This window comes from Mugil cephalus, chromosome 12, assembly GCF_022458985.1.
Source record: "Mugil cephalus isolate CIBA_MC_2020 chromosome 12, CIBA_Mcephalus_1.1, whole genome shotgun sequence".
NCBI lineage: Eukaryota > Metazoa > Chordata > Actinopteri > Mugiliformes > Mugilidae > Mugil > Mugil cephalus.
In genome coordinates, this window is record NC_061781.1 from 10,309,815 (window position 1) to 10,332,959 (window position 23,145).

General features: G+C 42.8%; 1 protein-coding gene across 4 annotated transcripts in view; it reads right to left on the reverse strand.

Annotated features, from left to right (window-relative positions):
* Window positions 1–23,145, reverse strand: part of epha3 (eph receptor A3) — an 88,909-nt gene that overhangs the window by 15,576 nt on the left and 50,188 nt on the right. For all 4 annotated transcript variants that reach the window (XM_047600592.1, XM_047600589.1, XM_047600590.1 and 1 more), the window contains 8 exons: window positions 22,197–22,556; window positions 16,922–17,046; window positions 10,944–11,106; window positions 10,540–10,645; window positions 10,002–10,066; window positions 8,796–8,921; window positions 5,179–5,364; window positions 1,819–1,880 (listed from right to left, as the gene is read on the reverse strand). In XM_047600592.1, the coding sequence (XP_047456548.1) occupies window positions 1,819–1,880; window positions 5,179–5,364; window positions 8,796–8,921; window positions 10,002–10,066; window positions 10,540–10,645; window positions 10,944–11,106; window positions 16,922–17,046; window positions 22,197–22,556 (1,193 nt within the window). The remainder of the gene's footprint in view (window positions 1–1,818; window positions 1,881–5,178; window positions 5,365–8,795; window positions 8,922–10,001; window positions 10,067–10,539; window positions 10,646–10,943; window positions 11,107–16,921; window positions 17,047–22,196; window positions 22,557–23,145) is intronic.

Below are 23,145 nucleotides of genomic sequence, written 5' to 3' on the forward strand. Positions count from 1 at the left end.
CCTTTGACGTTCTGTACCTAATTTTCAACTCAACTGTGAAATCTCAAAGTCAGAGACAGAGTAATGTATGGAAATTAGGATGAAGGTGATTGTTTCTTCTTTTATATATCACTGCATTTAGTCATCCACTTTTCATAGTATGCTGCTTATGACGCTTTTTATTATGATTGACGCCAACTAAAGCAAAGACTCTTTATCACGGGTTGACTGTGGTTTCGGTGACATTTTGATTCTTCTCAAGTGTCCATGAATATATGTCTGTGTGGCTTACTATAAATTCCAGTTTCAGTATCATATAGACAGCTTTCAGGAAATCCTTTCTTGTTTTGGCTAGGCTAAATGAACCTGTAACGCAGTGTACATACATTAAAACTAAGTGATTCAAAAGGGAAATAGTGGCATCTAAATATAGAGCTGGTCTTGGAAATTTAGTGGTCAGAGTGCATACAATTATTTTTTTTTCTATATGCATTAACAAACTGGAGATATATGTCTATCTATGTGGTTGTGGTAGTTCTTGGTACTGTTTTTTCAGCATGCAAGTGTGAGTATACGTTGCTCGTTACATGCACAGGCTCCCTCAAACACCACATCCTTTGCAAGAGGAGTGTACAACACGTGCGTTTCCTTCTGAAAACCAACCAGGCCCACCTCACCTTCCATTTCAATTGGGACCATTAGTGGCCAGACCACCTGGTTTATTCACTTCAAAGCTTTGCAGATTCTCAACAAAGATACATTACATAATCTATGAATCTGCATGTGTGTGTGTGTGCATTGGTACATGTGACACATTTTCAGTGATGAAGTCCAGGCCTCTGCACCAGGAAATAACAGCTAACTGCCCTGGATATGTCTGGATGCAGTGCAGTGCACATGTGGAAAAGGGCTAAAACAGGCGGCAGTACAAATGCTTTCGAGCCAGTGTTGCGGCTTGGCCGCTGTGCTTTAGCTAATTTCAGTGAGGCAGGTCAATCCCTGTTTACGAGACAGAGCCATGGCAAGAATCAAATTCACGCCTGGCTGGAAGAGCAGTAACTCAGAAACCTTGTCATTTGATAAGTTGTCTGGAGAGTGCAGCTGAAAATGATCAGAACTGCTAAACTCAACCAGGTACAGTATTTATTAGAAACTACATGGTAGTGTTTCTTCTCCTCACATATGCCAGAAGTTTCTTTTCATTATATTCATAATAATGCCACTAGAACTTGTACTAATCATTCAACAAACTATTTGTATGAGTGAATAATCTTTTTAATCCAACTGAGCACTGACAATCAGTTCTAGAAACTTACATCCTGTTTCCTGAAGACATTTTACTGCTCAACCAATGACGGGTGGAGAGTCTGGGTTTCATTAAAAACCCCATTTGGAACTGAAGAGGATACTGGGATTGGTGAAAAAAAAAAAAAAAAGAAACCCAAAAAGTCCTCCAGCCCTTGTTTCAGCTTTGTTTACTGGATATGCCATGACCTGGATCACTGGGAATATGCAAACATCTAAAAAAATGCTTACAGAACTGAGTTTTTTAATTCAATTAATGTTACTGTTTGCAAAGGTTTCTGTCCGACACTGGCATGATGCTACATTCTGAAATCATAAATAAGGCATATGTTATTCCCACTTAGACATTGCTTTCTTAGTCAATGTTATTACAGAGCACTGAACTTTTACGCCTGTCAGTATTGCGCATTGACTGACACGTGTAGGCAGTGAAGGCAGAGGCTCCCTGATGTGTCCTGAAAGTGCACTAGGCTCCTGTGATGCTTTACAAACTCATTTTGTACCACAAATCTGTGCGTTCCTTTTGTTACTTACTCTTAAAAAGCTGTCAAGGGATCCATTCTCCATGTATTCTGTGACAATCATGACTGGTTTACCTGCAAGAGAGAGATGGTCATGTCATATCAGATTTAACACTCACAAAATTAAGGCAATGGTATTTGTTGGTACTATCAGAAACCCAGTTCTATGACACATTGATTTTAGATTTATTTTCCGAGAGTGAGGAGGGAGAGCTGTGACTTGGGGTCCTCATAGTGACCGGGTTGAACTTAATCTCTTTTCTGTTGGTTACACAGACACACATGGCAGAATGAAATGATTCTAGTCAAGTTTTAGGGTCCCAGCAGGTCAGCTGTCAAAGTGTGACATCTTTATTTCTATGGAAGATCAGGCTGTAAGTCCACTTTGCCTGCTATCATCTGTACCTGATCAGTCTTCAGCCAACACAAGGTTTATTACAGTGGAAAAAAAAATCTCGAAGAAACCTTTAAATCAGTCATTGTTAAATGAACAGCGTCGGTGTCATGACTTGTTTGTGTCCCAGATGGCTTCGCTCTCTGTGCTTTACTCTTGACTTACCACCAGCCGTATGCTTCTTCTCCATTCTTATTCTGATTAATGTGCCCTCCTCCCTCCTCCTCCTTCTCCCCCTGCCCGCTTTCGTTTCTGACCTACCTTTCCTCTGTCATTCCATGCCTCTCTTTCCACATCACCCCATCCTTCCTCCTCCTCTCTAAACCTCTTGCATGTAATAAAGTGAGCCCTCTCCACATCTGGTCAGACCGGGGTTCCTTTTTTAAGGGCTGACACAGGCTTAGTGGAGAGGGTGACGGAATTGGTTCTAAAGGAAACAAATCTATTACCCTAAGCGGAAAAAAAATAACTTCTCCCATTAATGATGATGGAAGTTGGCTAACTTGATTTCTTTAATTAAATCAAAGCCCTTCTGAAGTAATGTTCTAGACCGAGTTTGGACTTGAAACGGCCACATGTGTCCATCCAGTTGTGACTCCATTTGGCTTGATTCTATTCATTTATAACCAATAACCACCTTTAATGTAGATGAGCCCACTTAAGTTAAATCAGTGATGGAGAGATGAAAAAATAAACTATGTCATCCTGTTTGCGATTATCGTGATTTTTTTATTTATTTATTTTTTGCTTCAAATTTCTTTCCATCCGGCGTGCGTTTTTCATTGCGGCTACGTGGCTTTTATTCTTTTTGCCAATTTAACTATTTAACTTTTTAAACAGCGCAAATTGTCTGCGAAAGTCGCAACATTTTTCACTTGCAGAAAAAAAGAATCTGTCATCATTAAACACAGTCACAGACCTAGCTAAACACCCTCCACCCACACCCAGTCCCTAAAAGGCTGTGATGGATTGTTCCGTTTACCAGTGAGCGGCTTTTATAGCTGCAGACGGGAACACACACACACGCGCGTGCGCACACACACGGCTCTCCCTCCTGTCCTCCGCCCTCTTCCCTTCCCTCTTTCTCTCTATTCTCAACATTGGCAGCGAAGATAAAGGCCCCCAAGCCCCTTTGTTCAGGGAACCCAAGTGAGCGAGCGTATGAGCGCAAGTGTGGGTGTGTGTTACGGGCTTGAGAGAGAGGAGAGAGCATGCGCGTGTATGTGTGTGTGTGTGCGCTCCTGCAAATATGCAGCCTGTGGATCAGCCAAAAGCAGCAGCAAGGTAAATGGGGTGTGAAAGTCTCAGGATTATTAAGAATTAACAGGAACAGCTTAATAAATCACCCTACAGCAGTGCGAGTGTGTGTGTCTGTGTGTGTGCGGGCGTAGGTGCCTGCCGGTGTGCGGGAGCATATCGAATGGACCTCCAAGAACTATGCCCTGCACTCACGCTGCTCCAACTTATGCACATGTGTTCGGGGCATCCCTCCAAATGTCATGTACACACGCACATGCACATGCACAGTCCTGAATATTGGGCATTGCCTATTAGTCTCATAGCAGCAAATGAAACCACAGTGCTGTGTTATTGCATCATTTCTCACAGGCTGGACATTAGCAGGAAGAGTGGTTTAAGATGTATTGGGCAAACAGTTTCAGCGATGAGGTATCACACACACGCACACATACACACACACACAAACCCCAGCTTCTGCTTTCAGGATGCAATCAAGGCTGAATGAAAAGGCTGTAGCAACAAAGCTGAACATGTGACTCGGTGTACAGTTTGTGCAGTTGTTTTTAATTTAAACGTCCTTCACACAAAGCTTTTATCCCAACATATTTGGGGAAATCCGCTGGAAATAGGTGAAACTGATGGAGTTCTCGGGTTGCAGTAATCTGATTTGAAAGCTTCGTGCCCTCCGTCAGCTCTACAAAAGAAAAATATTCAACAATGCAAAGTCTCACGATTGCTTCCGGGAGGATTGAAGCTTCAGTTGTACCTCAAAACGCTTAATAAATCTTTCTTTCGTTCCCCAGAGAACGCCACATGAAAACAATACACAAGGACCCTTGATTAAATTAATGCAATGTGGTTTAAATGTTTTGTCTATTTGCACATACAGGACATGTGAGTCCCTTATTTGGAGATTCGTTTTTGATCAAAAGAGGTTATGCTGGTAAACTCAAAGGGCATAAATTAAAGGGTACAATTAGGGCAGTGGGAAAGGGAGCTGAGGAAGAGACGAGCAAATGAGACAAAAAAAAAAATAGGACAATCAGGGACAATAAACTGAGAGGAAGTTCTCCAGGTATTTTACTCTACTCTTTAGAATAAGCGAAGTGGCAGAACTGCTTAACAAGCCAAGTGCCGCAGGGAGAGATAGAGGCTGGGCCTGTTTCTACGGCGACAAAGTTCAGACTCATTATTTCCATTTTTCTGCAGTCATTCCCTTTTAAAGAGGCCTTCTGTGTGCTAATGATAGTCTTATAAAGAGGCCCAGAGGGGAGCGAGCCAGAGATATGGATTTATGGATTTATGCCCGCTTTGGACACAGGCTTTGATCAGAGCTCATTGATCTGCAGAGATTTACACCACAGCAACTCAATAAAACTCCTTCGCTCTTTCACAGAAGTGTCGGCCGCTTTAGAGCCATTTGTCAAAGACAATTCCAAATCCGGAATCGGTAAAGAGTCTCTGGAGAGGTCAGATCTGTGATGGAATGTGAATGCAAATGTTCCGTTAAGTGTAATGTCTCCCACAGTTTTACTTTTGTTTGGTTTCATTCAGTAACAACCATCAGAATAACGACTAATTAAGGGAATATAAAAACACGATATGAAATACTGAGACAAATTAGATACCAGAGGTGTTTGTTGAGCACATGTCGCTTGTGCAGCAGGAACTTATGAAAGTGTTTTTCACAGTTGGTTCCTTTCAGTGTGCCACTGAGTCACGAGCCAAGCATGCACTTACTGCGTGTTACCACCCCCTCCAGCCTGATGATGTTAGGGTGGTCGAACTGTCCCATGATTGATGCCTCGGCAAGAAAGTCCCGTCTCTGCTTGTCTGTGTATCCCCCTTTGAGAGTCTTGATGGCCACACAGATCTCCTTCTTGCTGGGCAACTTCAGTCGACCACTGCACACCTCACCAAATTCACCTGAGAGGCAGAATAATGGAAAAATTAAAAAACTAAACAGTTCTGTAACTGCTTACTTGCATAAAAAAAAAGGTCTTTTTGCGCATTTAGTTTTGTTCAAGACATTCTAAACAGTATTCATAACCACAAGGTTTAACACATGAAAATTGTATTTTACTGATATATTACTGAATATTACTGATCTGTAAAGCTGCAAAGCTTTGAACTCATAGTTCATTTATTTTGCTGTTCATTATAGCACCTAATAGCCACATTAACCAATATGGAAGTATTATTTAGTTAGCTAAATTTTTTTTTTTTTAAAAAAAAAACACCCAACAATATATATTAAAAACTAAAAAGGTTAATAATGAATTATGTGTGTGTTAATCACTGGTGCTAACACCACTTTAATTAATTAATAATTATTTTGCGAGCATTTAGCATTTTTTAATTTTGTAGTGTTATCTCCACAAAATTGTCTAAATCTAAAATGTGTCCATTAAATTAAATTATGTTGTATGAGCTTGGAGCACAGCTGTTGGATGAGCATGAATACGGCAAAACTAGTGCGAACCCAAGCAGTGAAGGCCTCCTGAACCTTTCCAAAAAACCTCCACATACCCTAATTAATATCAAATGGGCTGCCTTTGTTAGGATTTGTTATTGTAGCTCATGGATCTACACCAGGGAAGCTTCCAGCCTAACTAAACCACCTGCTTTGTCCAGAGAATGCAGTTTCATCCTCAGCCAACAAACAAAAAGAGATGCTGTGTTTCAGTTCCAGTTCATCTAATAAATGATGTTTGGAGTCACTTAACCTACGGCTAGTTCGGTCTCAGCACTGAGAGCCTGCTAATGAGCATAGCATGCGGCAGAGGTACTGCACAAGCCGTCCCTGCACTGATTTAGCAGAAAGGTTCAACTGTTGTTCAGAGTGTGACCGTATATGACTTTTACAGATGGCAGTGAATCAGCCAGAAGAGGCTGCAGATCAAAAAGGCCCCCGATGATTACTCCTGTCATTTATTAACTCCCATTAATCAGGTGATACAGTTGTTGGTTTTGGAGAACATTTGCATAACTTGAATCCACGGTCCAAATCAAAACTCCTAACTGCACAGACGGCAATTTGGACCTTTCAGCTCTGGGTCTACGTTGAATTAAAACCCAGCATGACTCAACAACCACTCTGGGAGAGCTCAATTAGCATTCCATACTGGTGAGGGAATATGTGTATTTACTTCAGCCCCTACTTGTGTATGTGTGTGTGTGTGTGTGTGTGTGTGTGTGTGTGTGTGTGTGTGTGTGTGTGTGTGTGTGTGTGTGTGGAGGGGTGGGTGGGTGCATACAGTGAATATATACATGTGTTCATAAGGCACTGTAAGGTTTGCATGAAGGCTGGCCACTTCAAAGGCAGCTATGGTGACAGGGTTTTGGCCGGACTGCAGAAGATGAGTGAAACGTGCATGTGTTGCATTTGAGTGTGTGTTACTGTACACATAATGTACATGCATACTGAGCGTGTACATGCGAGGTGATGTCAGAGCTAAGGCGTCCAGATCTCTTTCCCCATCTCATACAGTCATATCCCATAGCGGCTCAGGATCCGAGAGGGTCAAACCCTGGACATGAAGCCCTGGTGTCTGGAAGAACTTAAGCCTGAATAATTACAACCTGTCTAAATACCAAAGCCATGCCTGTTCTTTCCCGCTCCGTTGTTCTGGCCTTCAGTGGGTGGACAGACGATCCCGGAGCCAAGGCACCGTTCTCATGTGGTCACTCTGAGAAAGAAGATCTCGACCTATCAAGGCTTGATTAGGGTCACTCGCTCCTTTCCGGACGTACGTACGACTAGGTATCCCACTTTGATGTTAAAGCCTGATCCATGTAAGCAGAGCGGGGCGTGTGTTTCATGTCTTTTAACACAAAATCACAGATTGGCAAGAAGATCAAAGTCCCCTGAGCGTGTTTAATGAAGACAAATGGGGGTTGACGCGAGGGATGGAGAAAGAGGAGGTATGTTGTGTACTGTTTAGAGTGTTTATGTGGCTTCATAAAAATCACACAGATGGGTGGTATGTTGCACTGAAGTTGATGGACAAAAATGTTTACATGGTGGCTCGAGCTTTAATGTTCATGCACCTCTGGCGTTCTCGGTTCCTTGGATTAGAACAGATTAACAAGAGGAAGACAAATGCCCCGTTCGTTTCCTCCCTGCAATGCTTACATCTGCAAATTTATGGTTCGCCCATAAAGAGGTTCCTTGTAATGATTTCAAAATGTTTCTCTGATTATTCCACTCTAAATAAATGGTTCTAAACTATTGTGCTAGTAACTAAAACAGTTCACCCACACCAGTTGCTTTTCCAAATGAAATAGATTTATTATACAATGCAGTGTTGAACTTCATGTCATTCTGGAGAGGCACTAAAATAAATATACTTACTGTACTCATTAAAAGTATATTTCAGACACTCCGTGGCCTTCCTCGCTGTGCGCGAGGGTGCCAGGTTTCAGCTGATAGGCTGAAGCTAAGTTTAGATGAAATGCTTTTACTGTTGCCTGTGTCTTCGTAATTGGTTTTTATAAATGACACGTGGAATGTAAACTGTGGGATCGATCAATTCCAGAATAAACTAAAAAATTGCTTTACACAAGCTCTTTATATCAGAAGTGAACAGCGGGGAAGGGAAAGGGAACAGCTCAGGAAGAACTGAGCGCAGCGTAGTCCAGTGTGGAGTCAGGTATTAGACTCTCAGGCTATCCTGACAGTTTTACAATGTGAAGGGCTGGCGGGACTCTGGAGACCTGTCCACTGTTATGTGCTGTGTGCTTTAGTCTCCATCTATTCTGACTGCACTCGACATGAATCATAATGCATTACCCTCCTGTCTGCACTCCTGCTCAAGTTATCAGTGGCTACGAGGAGAGGAGAGGAGTAAATGCAAAGAAAGAAATGAAAGGAGGGAGAGAAATGAAGGCAGGAAAGGGTAGACATGAACCAAGCGAAGGTTTTCTCATTTCACCCTCATTCCCTCCATCATAGGAGAGCACTGGGAAGAAGAGACCTCAAGCTGGGGCATTAAAATGCTTTCTCAATCCCAGCTGCGTGGTGTATGACGCACAGATAACTAACCTGCTGCTATGAAAATGTAGATGTGTAGGAGCACTTTATTTTTCCTCCGTGCACTTGTGTACTCAGTGTGTCTCTTTCACTTAAATAGACCATGAAAGAGTAAAAAAAAATCCCAGGAAGATACTGTGGTATGAATGCAGGGAAGAAAAGAGATCTAGCTTCTCTCATCTACTTTCTGTTTTAATTATTTTTTTTTTTGGTTGCCTGTATTCAGCAAGGATGAACTTTTCCCCTGATTACGCCATTAATCTGGTCATTTATGAAGTTATTGTGCTAATACTAGAAATAAAATGCACCCTTTGGCCAGTCTCACCTGCTCCAACGACTTTGTCGATGGCGATGCAGGAGGCGTCCAGCTCCTTGGCAAATTCGTGAACGGCCTGGCTCGGGTCCTCATATGTGTGCGGATCCACATAAGTCCTGATGCCTGGCAGGCGCACTGCAGCGACAAAAGAAAGTTACAGAAATTATCGCTGTCTAGAGTTTGTGATGGAATTCTGGCGAGGAAATTCCCTGAATGAACAGGTCGGGATATGGTGAGTTCACAGAATAAGACATCACCAGCTCAACGCTGACTCTAGTGAAACAATACGACAAGTCTTCGAGCGGAGCTCTTTTATGTGAAAGTAAATCTTAATCAGAAAGATCAGGACTAGATCCACATGTGTGATCAATACGCAGCTGATTCATGACACTAACACATTTTACGAGGTGTCTCTAAGTCCGTAAATCAGTTCTCCTCTAACAGAGACACTCTTGGTTCAGTTAAAGGATAGGGTTACTTCGTTTCTTTTCCTCTGTTCATAATTGTTTCCTTGAAACAGGGAGTTTATAATTTGCAGAACCTTGTGTTAGCTTGGACGAAACATAAGGAAAAATAACAACACAGAGGGCTTGCTCTGCTTTACGACTGACTTGAAAAACATGTAACGCCATCTTTCAAGTATTACAGCTGTATTTAAGTCACCCCTGCGTGAAATTTATGCTCTGCATCTGACCCACCCTAACAATTCATGAAGCAGAGGACGGTTGCTGTTGGGCGCCCAGGGAGTTCTGGGGCTTACACCTGGGTCAAGGTTAAAGGTAGGACAGCGGCAAATAAATAACACATCGTAAAGGAACTTAGTGAGAGTGAGTCAAGTGAAACACCCCTTTGTGTTAGTCCACATCAAGAACTAGACCCTGATCCCTTGATACCCTGAAGTCTGAACTTCCTGTAAAGTGACTTCTTCAATCCATGTTCCTTTAAGGATGTTGACACTAAAGAGTAGCTGTCTGGACTCCTCGTCACAGGCCAGATAAACAGTCTAAATGTGTTTCTTTCATAGCTAAAGCGTCCAGGGTGGATTTACAAACGGACCCAGAAACCCTCTCAACATGGCCTCATTTTGATTACCGTCTTCTCATATGACCAAACAAACCAGAGTAAAAGGGAAACCACTTCAAGCTCGGAAACATCGGCCACTGTGGAGAAAGTAACAAAGGTGCAGAGAGGACAGATTCAGGCCTGGGTACTTACAGTGGCCGTTCCCAAAGTGCAGTCTTTTCTCATCAGGATGTTTGGATTTGCTGCGGCAACAAAACCTGCCAGTTCAAACACGGAAAGATCAGAAGTAGTGCCACATGTCCCAATAAGACTTCACCCACTGACACAGTCTGGAGGCTACCGAGGTGTGTATATACACAGTGTGTGTGTACACCCGGCTCTTATACATCAAGTCAGGATTAGCAAGTCTTATAATGTGCCATAGATTTATAGATCCACTTCCGACTGCCAATTTCAGCCACGCATACAGACATGCCAACACATACACACACGTTTCCAAACACACACCTACGTGCAGACTTTACGGTGTGTTTGAAAGGTTTAAAGCAGGAGAAATAAAGGGACGGTTTTTAAACCGAAATTTCGAGCACGTTGTGCTGTGCTAACAAGTAAATATGTCATTTCGAGAGCTGCACATGCAGCCAACTGTCTATTACCACTGACGGGAGAGAGTAATTGGAAGAGACGGCAATCAAGTTGAGAATCCAGACCAAGTCAGTGGCGGACCTACCTGCCAATCAGGACGTAGAGCAGCACAGTGAGCAGGATGATGGCAACGGCCGAGGAAATGGCAATCAAAACAACCTGGCTGCTCTCACTGGAGATGGAGAAGGCCGCTGAAAGACAGATGGAAATAGCAGATGAGCAGTGTTTACCTCGTTTTGTTAAACCTGTCAACAACCTTCTAGTCCTCACACGCAGAGGTTAAATATTCCTTTGATACCTAATTTTGACAGAGTGGGAAACCTCATGAAACAGCTGCATACTTAACCCTGGAATTAAACTTCTCCTTTTGAAACAGGCAAAATAATAATAACAATAATAACGATACAAGCCCGTCAGTTCGTCCAATGATATTTTTTGACATCAACTGTACGAGTCAAAGACCAAAGAGCCTCTACTCTGTGCGCTTACAGTCGGGGCTGGTCTCAAACTGGAAACTGGGGCTGCTGGCACCGTATCCGGCAGCGGTGCGAGCCCTGATCTGCAGCAGGTAGGCGGTGTTGGACTTCAAACCATTCAGGGTCACATTACAGCCTTTAGCACGGAGGATGGTGTAGCTGATTTCCTGCTCCTCCTGCAAGACATGGACGGCAGAGGAGCAGAGAGGCTGAGTTACAGAGAAGGGAACAGAGTATTTTGAGACATTCACGACCAATTCACTGGTGTAATCTCGTTTGAAACCATTACGCAACAGAATGTGCATACACGATTAGCACGATATGGTACCGTATGGACTACGCACGTTTCCATTTCAGCACACATGCCAGTGCCCACATGCGTATGCATAAACATCCCAGACAGTTTGGCAGCTTTCTTCCCGATCTGATGAATTATGCCTTTTATATTTTATGACTTCTCTCCTACTGATCTCCACTGATAAAGCAACAGGAGGATTTACACAGCAGGTCTGCGCTCGGCACATTGTTTCCAGATGTGGAGAGTAGAAAAACGGCAGGGAAGAGAGGAAAGGGCAGGGGTGGGGAGGGGGAGGGCAGATCAAAAAGAGGAAAACTAGAGAGTAACCCCATAAAGTGGCACTATAATTTACACAAAATAACACTTAATGCAACTGTAGGACTGTGAAAATAGAAAATAACAGTGACAGCTTCCCCGATTTTCACTTGCATACACTCATAATACCTACAAAAGAATTATCCATTAGAAGAAGAAAAAAAATCTCTGTTTCTCTCTCTGTGCCTCAAGGCCCATTTGAATAGCCCGGAGTGAAAATTGCCAAGCTTATTCGTGCCCCACATTGGACTTCAATCACATTATTGTTGACCCAATTGTATGCTGTTAAACAAACTGTTAAACAGAGAGAAAATAGGGCAAGGCCAATCTTAAATCCTAATGAAAACCTATTAGGGATGACTTCAGTAATCCTGAAAATGAGCTACATGTTTTGCAATGTGGCCAAGCTCATAAAACTCATTCAAGGCCAAACCATGTCCAGGCATTGTCAGATCCTCTTTTTATGGACCCAGTTATTAACCGACGCTCATTTGAACGGGCAGCGGCACACTCGCGGGCACCGACTCAAACGCACATATATACAGGGTGTCCAAAAGAAACTTCACGCCCATTAATGGAGTGGATCAGAGTTTTATGGTGCACAAAGCTTTTTAAACTGGCATGTGTGCAAGAGGGTAACTGATACACCAGACCTGCACTGGGACAACGCTCCATCTCAACTATAAATCTCTTGCAACTTGTCACTGTTCACCGTTCAAGAGAGCGTGATCCCCTGGAAATCACACACAGGTGTAGGACAAGCACCTTTGTGTGCATGTGTGTGTGTGTGTATACATTATATATATATATATATATGTACTGTATACACTGATGCACACACAGAGAAAGACACTAAGGTCCCATACCTCTCTTGCAGGCTTACTGCAGTTTGGCAAGCTGTGTGACTATCCACTTGTGGGTGTGTGTGCGTGTGTGTGTGTGTCTCACCAGAGCGCTGTTAGAATTTAATATGGCCTCTGTGCTGCGCTCTGCTTTGATAATGTAAACAAAGCTGTAGCAGATTATAGCTTGTATAACCCGCACATACTCGCACACAGTCGCAGATGCAAATGCGTACAGGCCCCAAAAAGGAGATGTACAGCAGAAGTCTTTCAAATGCGGCGTTTTAGCCAGCATTCCTCTTTAGTCTAAGACTAAATAAACAGCTTAAATTAAAGCGGATTTGAAGCTCCCCCACAGCTCTTTAGATCACGACGATAAAACACGCAAAAACAATCAGCAAAGTGTATTCCCACAAATTTTATTTTCACAAAGTGCACTCTGAGTTGCCTTATCAGCTGCAGAGTGCCCTTTGGCCAGTTAAAGCGTCATGAAGATCATACGGCTGCCCAAGGACTTCCAAAAGATGAAACACAGCTCTTCTTCTGGGAAGCGTTCTGGTTGGGAACTCCCAAGAATATCACCGAACTTTTCTAAACTGTTTCCATATCCAAGATAGGAAGTCGCTCGCTCTGGACACTCTGGCCTCTGGTTTTCACGACTACGCGACACGGTGGCGCAGTATGTGCTGATGAGAGCAATGTGGGCAAAGCCAGAGGCAAAAGACTGGTTAGGTGTGGTTAATTAAAAATAATGAGTCCTAGCGTGAGCCATACCAGCTATATACCATGGTCCTTTTCACAGTTTGAAGTTATATAACTTTATAACATTAATTGCCAGTTAATGATTTCCCCGGTCGAAATTCTTAACTGGATCAATTAATAATTAATTTATTCATTATAAATATAGACATATAGAGTCTGACACTAAATCCCACTCGACGACTGCTCCGTTTATGTTGACACGCCATAGGAAAGCTGATTCTGTTGTTTAGCCTTGCCCACTAACTAAAATGGGTTGTCAAAATAAAAGAAACATGCGTGGGTGGAACACAATACAATTCAATAATACTACAAACCACAGCCTCAAAAATGAAAACACAGTTGAATCAACAGCTCTCTCAGTTTGAGACAAATGCTGAATACCATAACCTTCACAAAGCTAAGATTTAATGCAGGACTGTTAAATTAGAATGAATGTCTTTTCACTAGTGTACAGAACGAACTGTCTAGTGTGTGCATTTCTATTAGCACATAACTCATCAGGCTTTCTCACTTTACGTTCTTACATGTACATGTTAGCTTTGCTACTTTTAGCTTAATTTATCTACATCAGATTCTACTAAATCCTCACAATCATTATAGTAACTGTACACTATATAACGACTATCATTTCATCTATTCAGTTCAAAGCAGTCACAAGTTTAAGCTGATTGTATTGTAAGTTAAAAAGCTAACAATGGGAGTCTGGTCATTTTATGTGTTTCTTTATTTCACATGACTTTAGTTAAGGTTCTAACCAAAAAATGTCCCACATCCTATTAGAAAAAGAAAGCAAAAAAACCCACACACAAAACATTGTTATTTTATTTTCACTTTTCTTGTTATAATCTAGAAACTGCAGTCGCATCATTCAACAGCTTAGTTTCGCCGCATAGTTTATGTGTTTGCTGACAGCGCTAAAGTGAAATGACCTACTGGGTCCACATAGATGATTCCAACGTCCACGTTTTCATCAGTTGGCAGGAAATGTTGCACAAAATTGGTGCATTACTTAAAATGATTTAAGATTTATAGTGGCACATTATGAGCCTAAATGACTTGTGACAAATAACATTTTTGTTCTGCCTCGCACTAAGCTCCCCGAAGAACGGTCCTTGTTTATTTAAATTTTACCAATGAAATATCTCACCTGTTTAATGATCCTTATCATTGCTCTGCTTCTTTAAAAAAAAATGGTGTTTGTGTTTGAAATTCTGCAACAAAAGCATTGCTGTAATTGTACAACGTTTGGCGAACGGCTTGTCCTCCAAAATATATATTGGTCCGCTGAGGACAGTGCGAAAATCTTTGCTTTGAGTGATGTTATGGGTTCGAAATGTAAAATTCTACAGCCACAGAAGCTAGGCCCAAGTCGTCATTGAATTGTTATTGGATTACATGAGTCTAGGCTGTAGATGTGGGTTTTAAACTTGTGTAAATACAGACAGAGGAAACCACCGAAAAGCACTAAGCCTGGCTAATGTTGCAAATCTGAACATCGCTTCCTTGGTAAAAGCCTTCTCTTTTAATCTCTGTCGGCCTGTTTTTGTGTTCTGTGTCACCATCCTGTTTATGTGCGTATGCAATTATGTCTGTGCGTGTCTTTGGATGTGCCTCTAAAAGCTCCTTCTGTCTCATAAGTGAGTCACGGTGTGGTCTTGGTGAGCAGCATTTGAGCCCCAGCGTTTGTCCTCCGGTGGCCTTCATCCTTGGCATGCTAGATGCCCTCGGCGTCCCTCTGCCTGCCACACCAAGAGGCCTCTATCCCGCATTGTTATGGGGGTCTCCTCTGCTTGTCCAAGTTTGCTCTTCTGCACGGAAAAGCCTTTTGTCGGGGGGTTTAAAATCCCTGGTTATATATGGCTGTTGAGGAGAATCCTCTGGGAACTTGGTTTGTGTGTCAACAGTAATTCCCTTTCAATGGGAAATCCCCAGAAGATCATCATGATGTAAGCTTTTTATAAGATACAAAGGTTCCGCACGTATTTTAAGTCCACCCCTCCATTGTCCCTGCCCTTTTTTAATTTCCATGTTTTTGTGATGAGTGAGCATGAGTGTGTGACTGGGAAACCACAGCTGAGACCCACACTGAGCCCTGACTCAATATCACTCATTAACTTTTCCTCTCGCCGTTTTCCGGCCTTGTTTTAACATCTTAGGTAAGGGTGGCTGAGCTGAGACCAGAGTTTAGAAAGCTTCTGTCAGCCTACTAATCAAGAGATTAGGGGCCGCCGCTGGCATTCAAGCAGGCCGACCCCGAGGCGCACACATATACGCACACACGCGTATGTACGCGCTGGATCTGCCAGAGTGATTAAACTTGCATCCACGGCTAATTTCACCATCAAATGTCAGCCATAGTGCAGCATCGGTGCTGAAAGCCAGTGTAATTCGTTCCGCACTAATTTCCCTCACAGAGGAATGAGGGACCCCACAGATGCATTTACTGTCTGCCATAAAACTTGTCTCCATTAAGGAGCAGAGTGGAGAGGAGGACAGCAAGAGAGATAGAAGGGAAGATGGAAACAGGAGATGAGAGGTAAAATAAGGGAAGGGGAGAGAGGAGTAATGCCAATAGAAAGACAAACAACATGAGTGGGGAGGAGAGGAGAAATATTTTTGGTTTGTTATAATAGAGATCGAGGAAATCACCAGTTTTATGTCCATTATCCAGATTGTTTTTTTCTGTATTGTTAACACGCACACATACAGGAAGCAAGATTTATAGCATTTGTTGTGATATACTTAGCAAGAATACATTAAGAAACTATATATTTAGTGTAATTTGTCTTCTATCAAGACTAGATTTAAAGTGCATGTAATCATACTGTATTTCTTTTATAAGCTAGCTCCTGACATTCGAGGCAGGATCGAGGCACTCCCGCGCAGTGCAAAGGCTTAGGATGTTCTTATACAAAGATATAGAAGCAGCAATAGACTGACTGTTATAGCATGAGACAGTTAAACATGACCATCACACGACAAAAAAAGAAAAGAAAAAAAGAATGCCACTTAGTTTGAAATTTCCCGAAAAACTTTTTTGCAAAGGGTTAGTTGAAAAGATTTATAGTGCTCTGATCTATTTGGTGAATGTAGCTGAAATTAGCTTGGCTAAGTTCAAAGACTGACAAAAAAGGGGGAAAAACGAAACCCCCCGCGTTGCGCAATGAGTCCATTGTGTCGTATCGGCCACTCTTTGTACTGCAACAACCGGCGGCACGCAACACTCGCTGGGAGATCAGAAAGTGACTGGCTGTTTTGCAGGGGATTGATTTTTCTGAGCCTCAGAACTACCAGAAAATAACAGAATTATCTGAATTGTGTCCATTAAATCTAATACCGTTTGGAAAGTATAGGGTTAGGTTGCGTGATTAGATTATTTTTATCCTGTTCATATGTGCATGGAGCCAACAGGAATTCGATTGGCTCGGCCAGACATAATCTCGAATGTGCATTCTCCAAATTGTCTGTACGGGAATGGCTCTTGTAAGCATGCTGTATAGGCCCCAAAAAGGTGGAAGGTGTATAGGCCTCAGAAGTTGGAGGTACTAAGCAACTAAACTCTGAAAATAACCACCTGTCAACTCTGAAACTCACTAATTAAATGCTTGGTTTATGTCACAGTTAGGATGAAGTGGAAGTAGAAGATGAGATGTCACAGTTATGACCGTGGTATCTGTCCTCCCAACTTACTTCTAAGTGTTTTTTGTTGAATTATCCCAAAGCTCAAAGTTAGCAATAAGGTACAGCTTTCAGAGTGATATATTCTTCACCCACCTTTTCGTAGTATTTGATCTCATAGTCGAGGATGATGCCGTTGGGCCTTTCTGGCTCTTGCCAAGACAGGGAGACGCTGTTTCGGGATGTCTTCTCCTTTTTGATCACAGTTACCGGAGACGGAGCTAGACAGGAGACACAGACAGACAAAGAGGGTGAAGAAAGAGAGAGAGGGAGAGACTCAGTCCCTTTACAGTAAGGTTCAGTGGAAGTTCAGTCCCTGGTGTTGAATCCTGGCAATTGTCTATAGTTCCTGTTAGCCTAATTCGGTTTGCTGCCTGGTGGGGCTGCATTATAGACCGTTGCCCTGGTTTGTGAGTGGAAGTGCACTAATACAAACACACACACAAACAAATTCCCAAATACTTTAAATGCTAACACAGTGCTAACTAACATTAGTGTTGAATACTTTTTACCTTTGATTTCATATGTGTGAACATCCTCTTTTTCGTAAAGAACCTAACCTAGTATCTCGATAACATGTTCTGTCGCTTAAGCCATATTGCAGATTGTTCAAGTTACTGGAGATAGAATCGAGTACCAAAAAGTCTCAAAGAGTTTTCTCTGAAAGAAAGATGTCACTTTCCAGCCAAATACAGAAAAATAAAAATGAAAGAAAGAAATTCTCAGTTTGTCCTTCAGCCTTGAATGCAGTTTTAGCTAAACCGCTGTCCCCATGCCCTTTGGTTTGGCGCTTTCACTCTCACCAGTCTTCCTCGCCAATCCGTCACCCATGCATCGCCTAGCCTCGGGGAGTTCACATGGTCCTAATCTGGTAATTCAGCACATCTCTCCTTCTATCAAGCCCTGCACCCCTCCCTAATTCCGCGTCTCTCGCTCTCTCTTCGCTCCCTTTCTCATTTCCCTTTTTTACTGCTCTCTAATTGCCAGGCAGCTCCGGGGCCAGCTCGGCATCTGAGGCATCGACTTTTAATTTTATTAGACCACAGGAAAAAACATGTTTGTCTTTGAAATGTTCAAGCCTGTCTTGATTGTGATTATATGGCTGCAGAATGCGTCTGAGTGTGTGTACACACACTCCAGTGTGTATTTCCGCGGGAAGTTATTTTTTCTCCCGCAATGAATCCAGATGGGGAGAATCTGTTTCTATACCCCCTGCTTCTCCTCTCCTCCTCCTCTCCCTCTGGTTCTTGATAGTGGGGTGAGGCTGCGCTTTTTATTGGCTCTGTGGTTTATGGTGGTAATGATTTACTGTGTCTGGGTCGCTCAGAGGCAGCTTCGAGTTCCTCTCCTCCTCCGTTTCCTTCACCGTGCTTCGCTCCCTATCTTTCTCTGTGTGTCTTTCACCAGGCACTTAATTTCCTGTCACTTTCTGTTTCTGTCTGAGCCATAACTGCAAAACTGATACAGCATACCAGGTCTGTAATGGCCTTAAAACTGGCCTTCTGCGTCATTAAGACGCGATTCGATGGACATGATGCAGCTGCTGGCCCACATCTAGTAAGCACTTATAGACTATTGGAAGCGACAGAAGATCACTAGCAGTAGTACCAATGAAAGCTGATGGGGTTGCATGGCTTAAAACAGATGACAAATGAGAATGTGAAACATCTCCTTCACTTTCTCTTGGTATAAATGTCTCCATCAACCATATCTTCAAGGCGGTCCACACCACTGTGAGTGCTCTTCCTTCCAGACCGAGGTGGCCAAGTTCAACTTCACGTGAGACCTGGACTCTATTTGTGGATCACAGTTGTTAGCATGGTTATGACAACAAGTGGAGGGCAATGGAGGTGAGGGGAGGAGCGCTATCTGACAGCACCTTGACAGCACCGGCAGGACACAGCGCTCGTTCCCAGGGAAACACTTAATCCAGCTTTTAACAGCTTTGGCATCTATATGTGTGTGTGTATTTGAGAGAAAGTGTATAGACGGGTGGGACTGGTGCACTGACATACCTAATCCTTGTAAACTCTCAGGGCTGATGGAGAGTGTGCAGCTGCAAGCTTAGATATTTGTTAAGAGCGAGTCGGAGAGGGCCTTGAGTGTTTATGTCGAGGGTGATGGGTACATGGTTTGGGTCTGGGTTTTTCTTTTTTCTTTTGCAGAGCGTGCGTGAATTTCCGCGCGCATGCCTGCGATCCAGCTTTTCGGGCGGCTACTCGAACGTTAAGATAGTTTTCGATATTCTGAGCACGCACAGGTTGATTAGCCCTCTTCATATCTGATATGTATTCAGATTGCAGCGAGAACCCCCTGACTAACCACACACAGATTATTATACTCACTGACAGAAGACTCCAAAGCTTAGCTAAACAGCCTTTCCTTTCGCATTTGGATTGTCGTCTTTAATGCATACATTTTCATCTAAAATTCCCTCTGTTCTTTATCCTTATGACAATAAATTACTCGTGTCCTTACTTATCCTCAGGTTAGAGGCATGTGCACATATGTAAACACGCACAGATACTATATTGACAACTCTTGCCAGTTTTGTCACTTAAAAGAGGTCATGTCTGCCCCTTGTCACTTATAATAAACCCCAACTGTGGCAACACAGAGTCGACTCAGCAGACATCTGTCTGTCTATGTGACGCGCGTACAAACAACCTGTCACATTTGCATATTAAGAACTCTGACAAGTCGCTTTTTTTTCTTCTCCTTACATAAGTATGATTGAATGCACTTATCTTTACACTGTGTATGGGCTGTCGGAGCATTAACCCTTGACTACGTTTTCTTTCAAAAAACTTTATACCGCGCAGCAATGTAAACCAACAGGTGCTGAAGCATACTGAAAATACTACAGCATCACTACTGTTAAACACAATGCACTATTTTTATGTAACTGACAAAGGAACCTAGGATGATGTCATTAAAATTCTGGTGCAGATGTATCAAAGCAAATTTACATTTGCTGTCTCTAACTCTTGCAGGTGGGAGGTTCCTCTTATGTGCTGTCACAGTGTCTGCAGCACATTTTTAAGATCTCATCTTCTACTACCACTTAATTCTCACTAGGGTCGCTGGAGCCTATCCCAGCTGTCATCAAGCGAGAGGCGGGTGCACCCTGGACAGGTAGCTAGGGCTAACACATAGACAAACAACAAGTTGCACTCACACTCACACCTAGGGTCAATTTAGGGTCCCCAATCAGCCTAACCAGCATATCTTTGGAAGTGGGAGGAATCCGAAGCACCGGGAGAGAACCCACGCAGACACAGGGAGAACATGCAAACTCCACCCAGAAAGGCCCGAGGTGGACTCTAACCTGGACCTTCGCGCTATGAGGCATCAGTGCTAACCACCGAGCCGCTGTGCTGCCCCATTTTTAAAACTTTAATTATAATTTATTAATATTATTATTCACAAGATATCTCAGCTCTATCTTTCCTGATTTCAGAAAAACCAAACGCCCCGGGTGACTGTTATCGTGCCTTAATGACACTATGCAAAAGCAAGCCAGGCAACAGCAACTCATCATCTCTTACATTTCTGAAATGAAGTGAGGACACAGAGATCCTACTTGTGCATTCCTATCAAAACAAAGGTCTCCAAGCGCAACAATTCTGCCTTCATTAATCTTCAAGATATACCTGCGCTGACTGCTCAGTTTAATTTATCTGCAGCCCTTGCCATCTGCCTATCATCACAGACGTGACGGAGCCTGACCTTGCCGCGTGATGACTTACGCGAGAAGCTCCCATCTGTTCACCGTGGTCAGAAAGCAACCTTTCCGGGGGCTAAATCAATCTTCGAGATTTGGAAAACGGAGAAAAGACATAAATATGAGGGGGGCGTCCGGTTGCGTGTCGGGGTTGGGGAAGGAGCGGGCAGAAGGAACGAGCCTGTGTATGCAAGGACGGACAGGGAAAGGAAACATACTGATTCCTGTCAGTACAAAACCATCACCAAATGACGGAGACAGAGTTACTGGAGTGGGAAAAGTGAGAAAAATATGTTGATGAAGTAGAGTGAGACCTTTGCGCATTCCTTGCTAGAGCCAGGGATTTCTGAGGTTTGGCACTTTCTACTGTAGCTGGATTTATTTTACTCTTGGAATTTCACAGAACTACTTCCCTTTGTCTTCTTATTCTTTTAAGGAATCGATGTGTGGAGACACATTTTCATAAAAAAGATTAATGGGGGTTTTAGGAGCCCATCCTCATATTAAGAGAGTCTGTTAAAAGAAGGAGAGTTTTATTTTTTATTTTATTTTTTTTTTGTAAAGGGGAAAGACATCTGATCCCGGTTGTTAAACAGAGAATAGCGGCCTGGGATCATCTTGTAAATGTCCAGGGCTGACGGTTCTAGTGCATATGTTTGGGGGTAAACCCTAGCCCGGCGTATTATATGATATGGCTATTTACATGGAGAAGGAAGAAGAGTGTCAATAATTTTCACGTCTTTTACTTTTCCTCGGCTAAACTGAAATCAAAGACGACCAAAATCTGGTTTTATTTCCAGATTTTTATCATAAGAACCAGTGAATTTTGGGGGGATTTATTTGAGACGACAATGGGACTCATCACCATATGTGACTTCAATATACGAATGACCCAGTGAGGGTATGTCTGGAATTCCCTGCCAGACAGTACAGCTGTTGATGATTAACAGTCTAGAGACCCCTTGACATATTCTTTGTTGTTTCTGAAGCTGTTTTGAAACGTTTTGGGGCTCTGTTAGAAGTAATAATGGAACGAGAAGACGAGAAGTTTCCTGGAGCAGCATTCAAAGTGGAGCCGTTTCTGTTTATGGCAGACATCTTAACCCCTGGGCCAGTGGTTGCCCCTACTTTATCACACATTAGAGATGCATGCTGCACTTGTTTTCTCTCCATTTAAAGTAAAGAGTTGGCTCTCGGTGAAGAGAGGGATGGATATATTTGAAATTAAGGACGTATAATAACTCTCTGTAAGGCATGCAAGATGATAGGAATACATTAATCAAGAAGTATTAAGTGTTGCAAAACAACAGAGAGAGACATATTAATACTTTGAAAATAATCATAAAATCTACGCTTAATGTAGTCTACAGTTTTCAGCTGGATGAACTTAATGATTAATGTTGCCACTTCAAAGTTAATGAGTAAACTAGTTTTTCTTTCTGCCGAAGACAGATGATGCCACTACTGAACTATATTCAAAAAGGATATGAGGCATACTGTAATTAGTAAGCCTTGAAAATGATCCATGTCATTTATATAGACTGATCATGTAAACCAAAAAAAAAAAAAAACTGCAGTCTACTGCAAAACGAATGTGCGTCGTCCTGATTTATTCATCTATCTGGCCTGTCTGCTGTGACGTCTCACCAGCTTGGTTGGTGGTGATGGTGACGGCGGCCCACTGTCTCATCCTGGGTGCCAGCGACGACACGCCGTTCTGCGCCTCGATCTCGAACGTGTAGTTTGTGTGGGCCAGCAGGTCGGCCACCGTCACCGTGGTGTTCTGGAGGCCCGCGGCCCGCGGCAGGAAGCGCACGTTGCTGCGGCACGGCTCACAGCGCTGGGTTCCGTTGTTGCTGCCGTTGGCGGGGACGCCCCGGCAGCGCTTGCAGAGGACGGTGAAGGTGACGTCCCTGCGTCCTCCTGTGTCCTCCGGCCAGCTCCAGTCCAGGATGACTGAAGTCTCGTTGATGGAAGAAATCACGTTCCGCGGAGCCGTAGGAGGTCCTGGTGGACGTAGAAGAGATGAGAAATGTAGGAGGACATTGGAGTTACAGGAGAAAGAGTTTGATGACACAAAAAAAGTAGTAGAATAAAATGGTAAAAGAAAGGGAAAAGGGTGAAGTAGAGCAGCAGGAGAGGAAAAGAGCTGAATCAGCATCAGAACATCATTTTGTACCTGTGTGTAAATCAAATCAAATCAGTAAGACCAATTTAAATAATGTTTTTTTTTCTGCTCAGTGTACCTGCAAATGTTTTTTTTTGTTGTTTTTTTTCACATGAACTTAAATACTTTTAGGTGAACTTAAACTCAGGTGTCAGTTTATTGGAGGGACCAAATTGTCCTTGTTGGTGCGGTGCACTGTATACACAAGTATACACAAGCCTCTGCTTTTTAATTTCATTTTGGTAATCTCAGGCATGACTTAATGTGCGTAATGTGAATGCACTGGTGTCTGGTTCTCTCCAGATTGTTATATAATAGTTAGGACTACTTACATGGATGACAAAACAAAACTGCCAAATACCTCAGCTGGGAAAATGAGCAGACGGTCGGGGAAAAAGGGATTGAAATTCGCCCATTGGGTTGTTTCTT